Here is a 17,400-nt window from a genome sequence, read left to right on the forward strand (position 1 = left end):
TTGTTGTTTCTGAGACAGCCTCTCGCTGTATTACCCTTGGTAAAGTACCCTGGCATCACAGCTCACAGCAACCTCCAACTCTTGGGCTTAAGCGATTCTCTTGCCTCACCCTCCCAAGTAACTGGGACTACATGCGCCTGCCACAACACCCGGCTATTTTTTTTGTTGTTGTAGTTGTCATTTTGTTGTTGTAGTTGTCATTGTTTAGCAGGCTTGGGCGGATTAGAACCCGCCAGTCCCAGTGTAGGTGGCTGGCACCCTAACCACTGTGCTATGAGCACTGAGTCCCTAGAGTTGTCTTACTGAAAGTGTCAAAAATCTTTCACCTGAGGAGTAAGATCACCCCCAAAAAACTTTGGGTTTTTTTTTGTTGTTGTTGAGACAGAGCCTCAAGTTGTCACCCTGGGTAGAGTGCCATGGCATCACAGCTCACAGCAACCTCCAACTCCTGGGCTCAAGCGATTCTCCTGTCTCCGCCTCCCAAGTAGCTGGGACTACAGGTTCCTGCCACAACGCCCTGCTACTTTTTTTTGGTTGCAGCCGTCATTGTTGTTTGGTGGGCCCAAGCTGGATTTGAACCCTCCAGCTCAGGTGTATGTGCCTGGCACCTGAGCCACTTGAGCCACAGGTGCTGAGCCAGTTCTGTGGTTATAAGGCAGTGCTAGGCCTGGGCCTTCAATTTCCATCCCCTGTCCTGGTCAGTGCCTAGGTTCATGAATATGAAGAGAGTTCAAAAAAGTTATACTCAGAAGTTTGCTGGTCCCAACATGCAAAATCAGGTGAAGCCTTTAACAAAAATGTTGGAGGGCAGCGCCTGTGGCTCAAGGGGTAGGGCGCCGGTCCCATATGCCGGAGGAGGCGGGTTCAAACCCAGCCCCGGCCAAAAACCAAAAAAAACAAAAACAAAAACAAACAAAAAAGTTGGAGATGAGGGCAGCGCCTGTGGCTCAAAGGGGTAGGGCGCTGGCCCCATATGCCGGAGGTGGTGGGTTCAAACACAGCCCTGGCCCAAAACTGCAAAATAAATAAAAATTAAAAAAAAAAAAATGTTGGAGATGGAGCTTTTTCTCTCAGACGTTATATTCAATGTGTGTAGGCTACCTGAAGTGGGAGAGTCCTGCCTAAACCTTATTAACTCTGCCCCTAAGGCCTTGTGTTCTTTTAGGGGCCCACTGCTAAACTGGGTTTAGGAATGCTTTTGGCAAAGCTCTCTAAAGCACGGTTACATGACACTCATTTCAGTTTACAAGTTGAAGCATTGCTCTTCAATGCGTATTTACTGGGTACTTTGGGTTAGGCAAATGCTAGGATAGCTATAACCAGACATAAGTCCCTGCAGTATATGTCAGGGGACAGACTAAGTAATTGCATAATTAGTTTAATTATACTTGGAAGAAGTGCTGGGTGAGAAGCCTGCTTATTAAATCTGCTGAGATCTGGAGTATGAATAGGGATTAATTAGTTAAAGGAGGTGAAAGTGGGAATAGCTTTCCATTAAAGTTCAATAGCTTGGCTCGGTGCCCTTTGGCGCCAGCCACATGCACCTTGGGTCGCGGGTTTGAGCCTGGCCTGGCCTGGGCCTGCCAAACAATGACAACTGCAACAAGAAAATAGCCAGCATCCTAGTGGCTTCCGGAGTCTGAGGAGTGGGATGCCCACAGTCTGAGTCTGAGGTTGCAGTGACTACCACGCCCACTGCACTCTGCGCAGGGGCATAGGATGGGACTCTGTTTCAACAAAAAGAAAAGAAAATAGCTGGGAAAGGGGCGGCGCCTGTGGCTCAGTCGGTAAGGCGCCAGCCCCATATACTGAGGGTGGCGGGTTCAAGCCCGGCCCCGGCCAAACTGCAACCAAAAAATAGCTGGGCGTTGTGGTGGGCACCTGTAGTCCCAGCTACTCAGGAGGCTGAGGCAAGAGAATCGCTTAAGCCCAGGAGTTGGAGGTTGCTGTGAGCTGTGTGAGGCCACGGCACTCTACCGAGGGCCATAAAGTGAAACTCTGTCTCTAAAAAAAAAAAAAAAAAGAAAATAGCTGGGGAAAAAAGAAAAGAAAAACACTGTGCCTGTGGCTCAGTAAGTAGGGCTCCGGCCCCATATCCGAGGGTGGCGGGTTCAAACCTGTCCCTGGCCAAACTGCAACAAAAAATAGCCGGACGTTGTGGTGGACACCTTTGGTCCCAGCTACTCAGGAGGCTGAGGCAAGAGAATCGGCTAAAGCTAAGAGCTAGAGGTTGCTATGAGCTGTGACGCCATGGCACTCTACTAGGGGCGACAAAGTGAGACTCCGTCTCTAAAAAAAAAAAAAGCAAGAAAAGGGTGGTGCCTGTGGCTCAGTGAGTAGGGTGCTGGCCCCATATGCCGAGGGTGGCAGGTTTAAACCCAGCCCTGGCCAAACTGCAACAAAAAAATAGCTGGGTGTTATGGCGGGCGCCTGTAGTCCCAGCTGCTTGGGAGGCTGAGGCAAAAGAATAGCGTAAGCCCAAGAGTTAGAGGTTGCTGTGAGCTGTGTGAAGTCATGGCGCTCTACCCGAGGATGGTGTAGTGAGACTGTCTCTACAAAAAAAAAAGCAAGAAAAAAAGAAAATAGCCAGGCATTGTGGCCGTTGCCTATAGTCCCAGCTACTTGGGAGGCTGAGGCAAGAGAATTGCTTAAACCCAAGAGTTTGAGGTTGCTGTGAGCTGTGATGCCACGATATTCTACTGAGGGTGACATAGTGAGACACTGTCTCCAGAAAAAAAAAAAAAAAAAAAGTTGAACAGTTGGAGCAAAAGCCTTAAAACTGGAAGAAGGTGGGGGAATAAGAAGAAGTGTTTCATGTTGACAGAAATTGAAAATGACTGAGGAGGAATTGGGGGTAGGACTCATGAAATTATGATGTAATTGGAAGCCCTGGCAATGCAGGGCTTAAGAAACTTAAAAGTTTTTTTTGGTTGGGTGCTGTGGCTCACGCCTGTAATCCCAGCACTCTGGGAGGCTGAGGCTGGTGGATTGCTTGAGTGCACACATTTGAGACTAGCCTGAGCAATAGCAAGACCCCATCTCTAAAAAATAGCCAAGCACTGTGGCAGACACCTGAACTCCCAGCTGCTTAAGAGGGTAGGGCAAAAGAATCACTTGAGCCCAAGAGTTTGAGATTGCTATAAGCTATAACGTCAAAGCACTCTACGGAGGGCAACAAAGTGAGAGTCTGTCTCAAAAAAAAAAAAAAAAATGAGGGCAGCACCCTTAGCTCAGTGGGTAGGGGGCTGGCCACATACAGGCAGGCTGGCGTGTCCAAACCTGGCTCAGGCCTGCTAAACGATGACAAGTGCAACAAAAAAATAACCCAGCATGTGGCAGGCGCCTATAGTCCCAACTACTTGGGAGGCTGAGGCAAGAGAATCACTTGAGCCCAAGAATTTGCTTGAGCTATGATGCCATGGCACCTACTGAGGGTGACAAAGGGAAATTCTGCCTCAAATGTAAATAAATAAATAACATAAAAATACAAAAAGCCTGGCATTGTTGCAAGCCCTGTAGTCCCAGCTCCCCTGGAGGCTGAGGCAAGATCACTTCAGCTTAAGAGTTTGAGCCTGCTGTGAGCCAGGCTGAATCCATGGCACTCTACTCCAGGCAACAGTGACTCTGTCTCCAAAAAATTATTAACTAATGGTCTGACTAATTCAGTGGTCAGACTAATGGTCTGACTAGGTCAGTGGTTAGGGCTTCGGCCACATACACTGGAGCTGGTGGGTTTGAACCCAGCCCAGGCCTGCTAAACAATGACCACTACAACAACAACAAAAATAGCTGGGCGTTGTGGTGGGAGCCTATAGTCCCAGCTACTTGGGTGGCTGGGGCAAGAGAATCATTTAAGCCCAAGAATTTGAGGTTGCTGTGAGGTGTGACGCCATGGCAATCTACTAAGGGTGACCTAGTGAGATTCCGTCTCAAAAAAAGAAAAATAAGAACATAAAATAAATTAATAAAAGCCCACATACTGGATGGTGCCTGTCACTCAGTGGGCAGGGTGATGGCCCCATATACTGAGGGTGGTGGGTTTTGAACCTGGCCTTGGCCAAACTGCAATAAAAAAATAGCCAGGCATTCTGGTGGGCACCTGTAGTCCTAGCTACTTGGGAGGCTGAGGCAGGAGAATCACCTAAGCCCAAGAGTTGGAGGTTGCTGTGAGCTGTGATGTCACAGCACTCCGCCAAGGGCAATAAAGTGAGACTGTCTCTAAAAAAAAAAAAAAGCCCAGAGTCAGAATTTGAAAATGAGACTTAATCTTTATTTAATTTTATTTATTTATTTATTTATTTATTATTTTTTTTGTAGAGACAGAGTTTTACTTTATTGCTCTCGGTAGAGGGCCGTGGCATCACACAGCTCACAGCAACCTCCAACTCCTGGGCTTAGGCGATTCTTCTGCCTCAGCCTCCCAAGTAGCTGGTACAGGCGCCAGCCACAATGCCTGGCTATTTTTTTGTTGCAGTTTTGCCGGGGCTGGGTTTGAACCTGCCACCCTCGGTATATGGGGCCGGTGCCCTGCTCACTGAGCCACAGGCGCCGCCCTTATTTATTTATTTATTTTTATTTATTTATTTTTTTTTTTTTTTGAGACAGAGTCTCACTTTATGGCCCTCGGTAGAGTGCCGTGGCCTCACACAGCTCACAGCAACCTCCAACTCCTGGGCTTAAGTGATTCTCTTTTTTTTTTTTGCAGTTTATTTTTGGCTGGGCTGGGTTTGAACCCACCACCTCTGGTATATGGGGCCATTGCTCTACTCCTTTGAGCCATAGGCGCCGCCCCAAAGACTTTATCTTTATAAAAGTTCATTGCAGGGGCGGCACCTGTGGTTCAAAGGAGTAGGTTACCAGCCCCATATACCAGAGGTGGTGGGTTCAAATCCGACCCCGGCCAAAAAAGTGCAAAGAAAAAAAATTCATTGCAGGAAGGAAGGAAGGGAGTACTCACCAGCCAGACGCTGGCACCATGACCTCTCAGTTCCTTACATCAAAACTCTTTATTTTTATTTATTTATTTTTTTTCTAGAGACAGAGTCTCACTTTATGGCCCTCGGTAGAGTGCCGTGGCCTCACACAGCTCACAGCAACCTCCAACTCCTGGGCTTAAGCGATTCTCTTGCCTCAGCCTCCCGAGTATCTGGGACTACAGGCGCCCGCCACAACGCCCGGCTATTTTTTGGTTGCAGTTTGGCCAGGGCTGGGTTTGAACCTGCCACCCTTGGTATATGGGGCCGGTGCCTTACCGACTGAGCCACAGGCGCCGCCCCAAAACTCTTTATATTCAAGTACAGTCTAAGACTCGTTTCAGAACTGGTTTACGGTCTTCAAGGGAGGAGGAGCTATTTCACACCGGCATAGGATAGGAAAAATGAAAAACAAATTTTTTTTTAGTGACAGTCTCACTTTTTTGCCCTTGGTAGAGTGCTGTGGGATCACAGCTCATAGCAACCTGCAACTCCTGGGCTTAGGTGATTCTCTTGCCTCAGCCTCCCAAGTCGCTGGAACTATAAGCGCCTGCCACAACACCCGGCTATTTTTTTTTTTTTTTGAGACAGAGTCTCACTATGTCGCCCTCAGTGGAGTCCTGTAGCATCACAGCTCACAGCAACCTCTAATTCTTGGGCTTACGTGATTCTCTTGCCTCAGCCTCCCAAGTAGCTGGAACTATAGGCGCTGACCTGGCTTTTTTTTTTGTTGCAGTTTTCCAGGGTTGGGTTTGAACCCACCTCGGTATCTGGGGCCAATGCCCTACCTACTGAGCCAGAGGCGCTGCCCGGAAAATTGAAATGTTGTGGCACCAGCCAGGAACAGTGGCTCACGCCTGTATTCCTAGCACTCTGGAATGCTGAGGTGGGCGGATTGCTTGAGCTCAGAAGTTTGACACCCGTCTGAGCAAGAGGAAGACCTAATCTCTAAAAAAATAGCTGGGCTGGGTGCCTGTGGCTCAAGGGGCTAAGGCGCCAGCCACATACACCTGAGCTGGTGGGTTCAAATCCAGACCCGGCCCGCCAAAACAACGATTGCTGCAACAAAAAATAGCTGGTGTTGTGGTGGGCGCCTGTAGTCCCAGCTACTTGGCAGGTGGAGGCAGGAAAATTGCTTGAGCACAGGAGTTGGAGGTTGCTGTGAGCTGTGATGCTACAGCACTCTACCCAGGATGACAGCTTCAGGCTCTGTCTCAAAAATAAATAAATAAATAAATAAAATAAAAAATAGCTGGGTATTCCTGTGGGCTCCTATAGTTCCAGCTACTAAGGAGGCGGAGGCAAGAGAATCACTCGAGCCCAAGAGTTTGAGGTTGCTGTGAGCTAAGATGCCAAGGCACTCTACTGAAGGTGACCTAGTGAGACTCTCTGTCTCAAAAAAATAAGAATAAATAAAGAAATATATAAATAAATAAAATAAAACATAGTAGAGACATCTACTTATTGGTTGTTTAGAATGTTTTCTTTCTTTTAGAGGTATATGTTTCTAATTTGCATTACAGATTGCTAGGTTGTGTTACGAGTGTAAACATCACCTTGAGCTATGATTATAAAGTCAAAAGCCATTTGGGCCCGGTACCATGGCTCACGCCTTTAATTGTAGTACTCTGGGAAGCTGAAGCAGGTGGTCACCTAAACTCAGAACTTCCAGAACAGCTTGAGCAAGAGTCAAGAGTGCGATCGGGGGTGGCGCCTGTGGCTCAAGGAGTAGGGCGCCGGTCCCATATGCTGGAGGTGGCGGGTTCAAACCCAGCCCCGGCCAAAAATAGAAAAACACACACACACACAACACACACACAAAAAGAGTGAGATCGGATCTCTAAAAATAGCTGGGCATTGTAGTGGGCGCCTGTAGTCCTAGCTACTTGAGAGGCAGAGGGAAGAGGATCCCTGGAGCTCAAGAGTTTAAGGTTGCTCTGAGCTATGATAGCATTGCACTGTATTGAGGGCTACAAAGTAAGACTCTGTCTCAAACAACAACCAAAAAAAAGAAAAGCTATTGGATTCTGACAAACAGAAATGAGATAAATCCAGGCTATCACCTTTTGTATTAAAGCCCTACTCTAGAACTTCAGATCAGTTTATAACGGCCCTTGTTGTTTTTTTTGGCAGGGGCTGGGCTTGAACCCGCCACCTCCGGCATATGGGGCCGGCACCCTACTCCTTTGAGCTACAGGTGCCACCCTATAATGGCCCTTTATACACGCTTTTGCCAGGCAGCATAGAGATTTTTTTTTTGTAGAGACAGAGTCTCACTTTATGGCCCTGGGTAGAGTGCCATGGCATCACACAGCTCACAGCAACCTCCAACTCCTGGGCTTAAGCGATTCTCTTGCCTCAGCCTCCCAAGTAGCTGGGACTACAGGTGCCCACCACAACACCCGGCTATCAGCATAGAGATTTTTTTTTTTTGTAGAGACAGAGTCTCACTGTGCCACCCTCGATAGAGTGCCCTGGCCTCACACAGTTCGCAGCAACCTCCATCTCCTCGGCTTAGGTGATTTTCTTGCCTCAGCCTCCCGATACAGAGATATTTCTTTTTTTTTTTTCCTTTTTTTAAACAGAGTTTTACTCTGTCACCCCGAGTTGAATGCCATGGCATCATCATAGTTCACAGAAACCTGAAAGTATTCTGCTCAGGTGATCCCTTTGCCTCAGCCTCCCAAGTGATAGGTTGGTCAGAGGAACTCCAAAAACAGAGAGCCAGCATAGGCCACTCCATTCTGAGCATAAGGCACTCCCATCTTGGCTGATCAGTGACTTCTGCTGAGAGCACCCACTTCTGGGACCCAGCCAGAAGAAAGGAGGAACTAGGGAACACAATGGCTAAGGTTTAGGGAGGCTAAACCTTAAAGGAACAGAAAGGTCTCAGGGGGAAGCCAGCTGGAACCATTTCTGGCAACAGTCACTAGCACATCAAAGTAACACTCTCCCTCTCCTACCCTACCTAAAACCTTTAAAAGACAAGCTCTCTTGCTCTGAAGTGCCATCCTACTTTGTGACTTGATTGAGTTGACTGCTCCTTACAATGAGTAGCTGGGACTACAGGTGCCTGCCACCACATCGGGTTAGATTTTCTATTTTTATTAGAGACAGGGTTTCACTGTTTCTCAGGCTGGTCTGGAACTCCTGAGCTCAAGCAGTCGACCCACCTCAGACTCCCAAAGTATTAGGATTATAGGAGTGAGCCACTGCACCTGGCCAGCATAGGGCTATTTCTGAAAAATATTGTCCTTTACATGTATATATCGTAGGAAATAAAAAAAAGAATATTGTCCCTGTTGCCAAAGGGTGGTATACCCAACAAGCACAGAGATTTAGGAAGATGATTAGGTGTGGTGAATATCATATATCAACTGAGGATCCTTGATGAACACAAAAAGCCAAAGGGCTATTTTTGTCAATTAACAAAGGAAAAATCATGAGTAAGATGGGTCGGCACCCGTAGCACAGTGGTTATGGTGCTGCCTACATACACCCAGGGTGGCAGGTTCAAATATAGCCCAGGCCAGCTAAACAGCAATGACAACTGCAACATACAAAATAGCCAGGCGTTGTGGCCAGTGCCTGTATGTGTGCTTGTAGTCCCAGCTACTTGGGAGGCTGAGGCAAGAGAATCGCTTAAGCTCAAGAGTTAGAGGTTGCTGTGAGCTGTAACGCTACAGCCTACAGCACTCTATCGAGGGACATAGTGAAACTCCGTCCCCAAAAAAAAAAAAAAAAAAGAAATCATGAGTAAGAGAAGGAAAACTTTCCTGGTACATAGCAGCAAGGTACATGCCAAAGCCTGGTAAAGCTTGTTTAAAATCTTTCTTCCCTTCCCTTCTCTCCCCTCCCCTCCTCTTCCTTTCCTTTCCTTTCCTTTCTTTTTTTTTCTTTTTGTAGAGACAGAGTCTCACTGTACTGCCCTCGGGTAGAGTGCCGTGGCGTCACACGGCTCACAGCAACCTCTTAACTCTTGGGCTTACGCGATTCTCTTGCCTCAGCCTCCTGAGCAGCTGGGACTACAGGCGCCCGCCACAACGCCCGGCTATTTTTTGGTTGCAGTTTGGCCGGGGCTGGGTCCGAACCCGCCACCCTCTGCATATGGGGCTGGCGCCCTACTCACTGAGCACAGGCGCCGCCCCTTCTTCTTTTTTTTTTTTTGTAGAGACAGAGTCTCACTTTATGGCCCTCTGTAGAGTGCCGTGGCCTCACACAGCTCACAGCAACCTCCAACTCCTGGGATTAAGCGATTCTCTTGCCTCAGCCTCCCGAGTAGCTGGGACTACAGGCGCCTGCCACAACGCCCAGCTATTTTTTGGTTGCAGTTCAGCCGGGGCCGGGTTTGAACCTGCCACCCTCGGTATATGGGGCCGGCGCCTTACCGACAGAGCCACAGGCGCCGCCCCTTCCTTTCTTTTCTTACAGTCTCATTCTGTCACCCTGGGTAGAGTGCAATGATGCTATAGTTTACAGCAACCTCAAACTCCTGTGTTCAAGTGTTCCTCTTGCCTCAGCCTCCTGAGTCCCTGGGACTACAGGCACCTGCTACTACACCTGGCTAGTTTTGTCTATTTTTAGTAGAGACAGGGTGTTGTTCTTGCTTGGGCTGCTCTTGAACTCCTGAGCTCAAGCAATCCTCCATCTCAGCCTCCAGAGTGCTAGGATTCATGCCTGAACCATTATGCCTCTAAATTTTTTTTTATTTTTTATTATTTTGGCAGAGACAGAGTCTCATTCTGTTGCCCTGGGGTTGAGTGCCATGGCATAATAGCTCACAGAAACCTCAAACACCTTGGGCTTGAGCAAGCCTCTTGCCCCAGCCTCCTGAGCAGCTAGCAATACAGGCATCCACCACAACACCCAGCTATTTTTAGAGACAAGGTCTTTCCCTTGCTCAGGCTGGTCTCAAACTCCTGAGCTCAAGCAACCCACTGCCTTGGCCCTCTAGAGTGCTAGGATTACGGACACGAGCCGCTGGGCTGGGCTGGTTTCCTAATGTTTTTATTATCTTCGAATTATAGGGATAAATCCTACTTGATCATGATGTTTTTTTCTTTCTTTCTTTTTTTTTTTTTTTTTTGAGACAGAGTCTCACTCTGTTGCCCTGGATAGAGGGCCATGGCATCATAGATCATAGCAACCTGAAATTCTTGGACTAAAGCAATCTGAAAGGACCAAGCTAACTTCATTTTGTTAAAACTAACTCCATTTTGGGCGGCGCCTGTGGCTCAGTGAGTAGGGCGCCGGCCCTATATACCGAGGGTGGTGGGTTCAAACCCAGCCCCCGCGAACTGCAACAAAAAAAATAGCCGGGCGTTGTGGTGGGCGCCTGTAGTCCCAGCTGCTCTGGAGGCTGAGGCAAGAGAATCACATAAGCCCAAGAGCTGGAGGTTGGGCAGTAAAGTGAGACTCTGTCTCTACAAAAAAAAAAAAAAAACAACAAACTAACTCCATTTTGTCTCACAGCCTTCACTGACCCCACTTTGCCTCACAGCCTTCAATTTACAGCTACATACCAAAGGTGATAGGCAACCTGCTTCCTCCCCCACCCTGGGCTCCAGTGTGTCTACCCCGAGCTATAATGGCCCCCACCCTCGGCCCCAGTAGTAGTAAATCTTTCCCCTAAGCAATCAACCCAACTCAAACATTGTTTAGGTCCCTAAGCCCCATCCCCCCACCCCTTTTTCTTTTCTGTATCCTTAAAACTGCTCTTCCCTCTGCGGTGGGGGCTTCTCTGCCCTCCTGCTGTGCCAGGAACAAGAAGCCCAGACTCGAGTCTGTGAATAAACGGCTCCTTTGCTTTTGCATCGGACTTGGCTCCTTAGTGGTCTTTGTGGGGGATTTCAAGATCTGGACACAACACAATCCTCTTTTTTTTTTTTTGGAGAGAGTCCCACTATGTCGCCCTTGGTAGAGTGCTTTGGCGTTATAGCTCACAGCAACCTCAAATGCTTGGGCTCAACTGATTATCTTGTCTCAGCCTCCCAAGTAGCTAGGACTACAGGAGCCCACCACAATGCCTAGCTAATTTTTTAGAGATGAGGTCTAACTCTGGCTCAGGCCGTTCTCCTGAGTTCAGGGAATCCACCTACCTTGGCCTTCCAAGTGCTAGGATTACAGGCATTAGCCACCCTGCCTAGCCCAAGCAAACCCTCTTTGCCTGAGCCCCTCTAGTAGCTGGGAATACAGGTGCCTGCCACAAGGCCTGGCTAGTTTTTTGTTTTATTTTTTAAGTAGAGAAGGGGTATTGCTCTTGCTAAGCCAGTCTCAAACTCCTGAGCTCAAGCAGTCCACTTCCCTCAGCCCCCCAGTGTGCTAGGATTACAGGCATGAGCCACAGCACCCAGCCTCAGATTTCTATATATATTTAGACATTTGAGCATCATAATAATACTAATACTGTCTTCAACGTTTCTCCTTAGTTTTGATCTGCTTTATGTAATTATTTCTGAAAGGTGTATGTTAATTTCAAGTGCAATTATTTTGGCCGGGGCTGGGTTTGAATCCACCACCTCCAGCATATGGGGCCTGTGCCCTACTCCTTTGTTTTAATAGAGACAGAGTCTCACTTTACCACCCTCGGTAGAGTGCGGTGGCGTCACACAGCTCACAGCAACCTTCAACTCCTGGGCTTAGGCAATTCTCTTGCCTCAGCTAGGACTACAGTTATTTTTTTGTTGCAATTTGGCAGGGGCCGGCATCCTACCCACTGAGCAACAGGCGCTGCCCCCTACTCCTTCGACCACAGGCACAGCCCTCAATTTTCTTTTTTCTTTTTCTTCTTCTTTTTTTTTTTTTGGCCGGGGCTAGGTTTGAACCCGCCACCTCCGCCATATGGGACCGGTGCCCTACTCCTTGAGCCACAGGCGCCGCCCTTCTTTTTCTTCTTTTTAACTTTTCTTTCTTTTTTTTTTTTTTAGAGACAGTCTCACTTTATCACCCTCGGTAGAGTGCTGTGGCATCACAGCTCACAGCAACCTCCAACTCCTGGGCTTAGGCAATTCTCTTGCCTCAGCCTCCCGAGTAGCTGGGACTACAGGCGCCCACCACAATGCCTGGCTATTTTTTTGTTGCAGTTTGACGGGGGCCGGGTTTGAACCCACCACCCTCTGTATATGGGGCCAGTGCCCTACTCACTGAGCCACAGGTGCGGCCCTCTTTCTTTTTTTTCTTCCTTCCTTCCTCCTTCCCTCCCTTCCTTCCTTCCATTTATTTATTTATTTTGAGACAGAGTCTCACTATGTTGCCCTGGGTAGATTGCCATGGCAACACTACTCACAGAAACCTCAAACTCTAGGGCTTAAGCCATTCTCTTGCCTCAGCCTCCCAAGTAGCTGGGACTACAGGCGCCCGCCACAACGCCTGGCTATTTTTTTGGTTGCACTTGTCTTTGTTGTTTAGCTGGCCTGGGCTAGGTTCGAACCGGCCAGCCCTGCTGTATGTGCCTGGTGCCCTAAGCACTGAACAACGGATGCCAGCCCTTACATTTAATCTTTTTTTTTTTTTTTTTTGTGATAGAGCTTCCAGCTGTTGCCCTGGGTAGAGTGCTATGGCATCACCCCTCACAGTAACCTCCAACTCCTGGGCTTAAGCGATTCTCTTGCCTCAGCCTCCCGAGTAACTGGGACCACAGGCACCCGCTTCAAAGCCCAGCTATTTTTTGGTTGCGGCTGTCATTGTTGTTTGGCGGGCCGGGGCTAGATTCAAACCCACCAGCTCAGGTGTATGTGGCTGGTGCCTTAGGTGTTTGAGCCACAAGCTCCGAACCTTTACATTTAATGTTAAGAGGTTACAAGACGTAGTTCAGGTCACCCATTTAATAATGGGAGACCAGGGCGGCGCCCTGATCAGTGGGTAGGACACGGGCCCCATATACCGGACGGTGTCGGCCCCAGCCAAAATGCAACAAAAAATAGCCGGGCTTTGTGGTGGGCGCCTGTAATCCCAGCTACTCCGGAGGCTGAGGCAAGAGAATCGCTTAAGCCCAGGAGTTGGAGGTTGCTGTGAGCTGTGTGACGCCACGGCACTCTACCGAGGGCGATTAGGTGAGATTCTGTCTGTAAAACAAAACAAAACAAAACAAAAAATAATAACTTTTTGCTACAGGAATTTGTATTTTTCAGGTCCAGCCTTCTAGCCAGAGACATTTCTTTTTCTTTTTTTTTTTGTAGAGACAGAGTTTTACTTTATTGCCCTCGGTAGAGTGCCGTGGCGTCACATAGCTCACAGCAATAGCCAGAGACATTTCAACCTGCCTGAGCCTGGTGGAATTTGAATAAGAATTCTCTTCAGGAATCTTTTTTTTTTTTTTGTAGAGACAGAGTCTCACTTTATGGCCCTCGGTAGAGTGCTGTGGCCTCACACAGCTCACAGCAACCTCCAACTCCTGGGCTTAAGCGATTCTCTTGCCTCAGCCTCCCGAGTAGCTAGGAATCTTTTTTTTTTTTTTTGGCTGGGGGCCGGGCTTGAATCCGCCACCCCCGGTATATGGGGCTGGCACCCTACTCCTTGAGCCACAGGCGTGGTCCACTCCTCAGGAATCTTTAATATTCAATATTTGTAACCGGCAGGCAAAACAAAAACCCCAGTTCTGATTATTGTAGGGTCAGCTTTGGCGAAAAGGAATGGATGATGCTTCAGGTGCGAGGAAGTGCAGCTTTTTCAACCTGTCAGTTATTCAGTCAATTGCAGGAAATGGGGCACACTGCTTTCCATAATAATTTGTTTTTGGAACTTTCTGAGGAAGTTGGGCACACCTTCCCGAACCTCGATTTTTTTTTTTTATGAAATAGTTCCAGCAGTGGTCTCACTAGTAGCGTTGTTAAGATTAAACAACTTAATCAAGATTAAATAAAACGGCTAATAGGTTTAAAGCTTCTAAGCACAGTACTCTCACACATAGTAGGTACTCAACAAATCCTAGCCAAGGGTGAACAAAAAGAGCTCGGAACATTTTTTTTTTTTTTTTTTTTTGTAGAGACAGAGTCCCACTTTATGGCCCTCGGTAGAGTGCCGTGGCCTCACGCAGCTCACAGCAATCTCCAACTCCTGGGCTTAAGCGATTCTCTTGCCTCAGCCTCCCGAGCAGCTGGGACTACAGGCGCCCGCCACAACGCCCGGCTATTTTTTGGTTGCAGTTTGGCCGGGGCCGGGTTTGAACCCGCCACCCTCGGTATATGGGGCCGGCGCCTTACCGACTGAGCCACAGGCGCCGCCCAAGAGCTCGGAACATTTAAGGCGGCTCCTGTGGCTCAGTCGGTAGGGCGCCGGCCCCATATACCGAGGGTGGCGGGTTCAAACCGGCCCCGGCCAAACTGCAACAAAAAAATAGCCGGGTGTTGTGGCAGGCCCCGGTAGTCCCAGCTACTCTGGAGGCTGAGACAAGAGAATCGCCTAAACCCAGGAGTTGGAGGTTGCTGTGAGCTGTGACGCCACAGCACTCTACCGAGGGCGATAAAGTGAGACTCTGTCTCTAAAAAAAGAGAAAAAAAAAAAAGGTTTGGAATCTAGAGCTGGGTGCCTGTAGCTCAGCGGCTAGGGCGCCAGCCACATACACCGAAGGTGGCGGGTTCGAACCCAGCCCAGGCCTGCCAAACAACAATGACAACTACAACCATAGCCATGCGCTGTGCCGGGCGCCTGTACTCCCAGCTACTCGGGAGGCTGAGGCAAGAGAATCGCTTAAGCCCAAGAGTTTGGGGTTGCTGTGAGCTGTGACGCACTGCACTCTACCGAGGGCAACGTAGTGAGACTCTGTTTCAAAAAAAGAAAAAAAAATTGGAATCTGGACAGCGCCTAAGAGGATGGTATCAGTGGATTGGGCGAGCCGAATGGGGCTGTTCCCGGGGGAGGAGTCAGCCGTTTCCCGCCGCAGCTGTGAGCTTTGAATTAACCTTGGTAGTTTCAGATGTAGCCAATCCTAGAAGAGCACCTTCTTGCGTCAGTTGTTGCTGGGGCTCTGATCCACGCGTCTCCCTGGGACCTATTCAAGCCGTTGCTGCTGTACCGGTGCTGGGTTCCTGCATGTTTGTCCGTTACGACTGAAAAGAAGGATAGATAATCTCAGTCACTTTCCCCAGTATCCAGCCCGGAAGGGGAACCTCGGCTACTCGCTCCAAACATTTAGAGCAGCGCTGGGCTTCTCTTTATGTGGAAACCGCAGGCTGGCGCTCTATCAGGGGTTTTAGTATCAAGATTCTAGTTCTCACGCGACTTGCTAGAGGAGCAGGAAGTATCTTTTTACGGGGAAGGTTGGCCAGGGAGGGAAGGTACCCAGAGGAGGTGTACAGCCAGGGCAGGGGGGACGGGCTGTCCTTGGGATAGAGAAGGGTTGAGTCCTGGCCCTTTAAACTTCAGGAGGAGGATCCGGAAGTGGAGGGGCGGGACAAAGGCCCTTCTATAAAAACGGGCCCCAGCCGCGCGGAGTCTCTAATCTGCCATTTTCTGTCTGTGGATAAGTCTTTGGCGCCCCATATTCTTTCTGTTTTCTTCACAGGCTCTGTTCCCCTACTTGCTTACCACTTCACGGGAACGATGGCCACAGAGTCCACAGCCACTGCCGCCATCGCCGCGGAGCTGGTTTCTGCCAGGTAAGCGGGACGGTGGAGATCCTGAGGCACTGGCCAGTCTCGGGGGAGGACTGATGGACTGGGGCTCTGTGGAGTTACACAACGGTGGGGAAGCGAACTTGCCTCCCTATGAGCAAGTATCGATGTTTGAGGAGGTCTGGACACTGGAGAAATTACTCTCTTGCTGAATACCTCGCGCGCTAGTAGAAACGGCGGTCGGCTGGCGCCCCCCGCCCCTCTTTTCGCGGCCGCCATCTTGCCGGGGGCAGTGGCGGCTGTCTCCATCGCCTGCCCCTCTCCTTCCTCCCCCGGCCCGGGGCTGTTGGCGGGGAGGCGGGGCTCCGGCTCCCAGGTCTACAGCCACACCCCCACGTGTCCGCACACTCCTGGCATACTGCTCTGGTAGAGTCTGGATAACCTGGGAATATAATCAATAGATTTGGCGCCAAAATGAAAAAAAAAATCTCCACGAGGAGGGAGGGTGTACCCAAGTGTTCGGGTGGGCGGGGCCTTGCGGAAGGCGGGGCTTTCGGCGCGCGGGTTCCCCTCTGGGGACTCAGGGCTAGGGGGCGGGGCCCTGAGGAGGCGGGAAAACTCCATTGTTTAGTGCGGGGGCTCCAGCTAAAAGCTAGATCCTTTGACTTCCGTGATTGGGCTCAGTGAAGTCTTCTCCTTTGCCTCATTCACCTGATGTGCTCAGGGAATGGTTACATCAGGCCCTCAGCTCCGGTCTGTGGAGGAAGGATCGTAGTTTTTAGAACTTAGAGGTATTTCTAAGGGACCTTATCAGGATGCAGAGCGTCTTCACTGTTCGATTCGTGGAACTCTCCTCACGTCTCAGGAGTGTGGTTGCTAGGAAAATCGGCCGTAGCATGCAGGAAGTGTAAGACTGGAGAGAAAGATTAGGTATGATTGTTTAGATAGTGGCACAGATTTACTCTGGCATAATCTATTTTTTGAATAGTGAAGGGAAACCTATCAGTTGAAACAAGTGCTGTTTTCATACAGTAGATTTTTGCCTCCAGCAAACTGAAACTCCAGGGTTCAAGCACTCCTGCCTCGGCTTCCGTAGAAGCTGAGACTCCAGGTGTTGGTCACAACTCCCAGCTAATTTTTCTATCTTAAGTAGAGATGGTGTCTCACTTTTGTTCAGGGCAATCTCCAACTCCCGAGCTCAAGGCATCCTCCTGCCTTGGTCTCCAGAGTGCTAGGATACAGGCCTAAGCCGCTGTGCCCGTCCTTGTTTCCATATTGTAGTTCTGATTGCCCAATATTCCCTTGGTGTTTTAGGGTCTGGTTCTACTTTTTTTTATCTAATATTGTGTGCTTTAGAAGTTAGATATCTTCCCTGTAAAAGGAAAGGTAATCCTAAGGACAGATTTTTACTTTGTTGTCCTCGGTAGAGTGTAGTGGGGTCACAGCTCACAGAGTGAAACGGTCTCAAAAAAGTAAACCTTTGTCTCGGTGCCTGTAGCTCAGGCGGTGATTCTCTTGCCTCAGCCTCCCAAGTAGCTGGGACTACAGGTGCCCCACTACAATGCCCGGCTATTTTTGTTGCCGTTTGGCCAGGGCTGGGTTTGAACCTGCCACCCTCGGTGTATGGGGCCGCCGCCCTACACACTTAGCCACAGGTGCCGCCTGGTTGGTTGGTTTGTGAGACAGAATCTCACTATGTCACCCTCAGTAGAGTGCTCACAGCAACCTCAGATTCTAGGGCTCAAGTGATTCTCTTGCCTCATCCTCCCAAATAGTTGCGACTACAGGTGCCTGCCACAACACCCCGCTATTTTTTGGCCCGGGCTGGATTCAAACCTGCCAGCTCTGGTGTATGTGGCAGGTGCCCTAGCCGCCTG

The 17,400-nt window shown here is 49.3% G+C and overlaps 2 protein-coding genes across 3 annotated transcripts in view; one reads left to right on the plus strand and one right to left on the minus strand.

Moving 5' to 3' along the window:
- Nucleotides 1–1,873: 1,873 nt before the first annotated feature.
- Nucleotides 1,874–17,400, minus strand: part of IPP (intracisternal A particle-promoted polypeptide) — a 189,008-nt gene continuing 173,481 nt past the window's right edge. The window contains exon 9 of the mRNA XM_053575294.1: nt 1,874–2,004. The gene's annotated coding sequence lies outside the window, so the exon portion shown is untranslated. The remainder of the gene's footprint in view (nt 2,005–17,400) is intronic.
- The window catches only part of NASP (nuclear autoantigenic sperm protein), a 46,236-nt gene continuing 43,800 nt past the window's right edge, over nt 14,965–17,400 (plus strand). The window contains exon 1 of one of the 2 annotated variants that reach the window (XM_053575268.1): nt 14,965–15,568. In XM_053575268.1, the coding sequence (XP_053431243.1) occupies nt 15,513–15,568 (56 nt within the window). In that variant the 5' untranslated portion in view covers nt 14,965–15,512. The remainder of the gene's footprint in view (nt 15,569–17,400) is intronic. The other variant, XM_053575269.1, reaches the window with a different exon arrangement.

Source organism: Nycticebus coucang, chromosome 22 (assembly GCF_027406575.1).
Source record: "Nycticebus coucang isolate mNycCou1 chromosome 22, mNycCou1.pri, whole genome shotgun sequence".
In the NCBI taxonomy this organism is placed as follows: domain Eukaryota; kingdom Metazoa; phylum Chordata; class Mammalia; order Primates; family Lorisidae; genus Nycticebus; species Nycticebus coucang.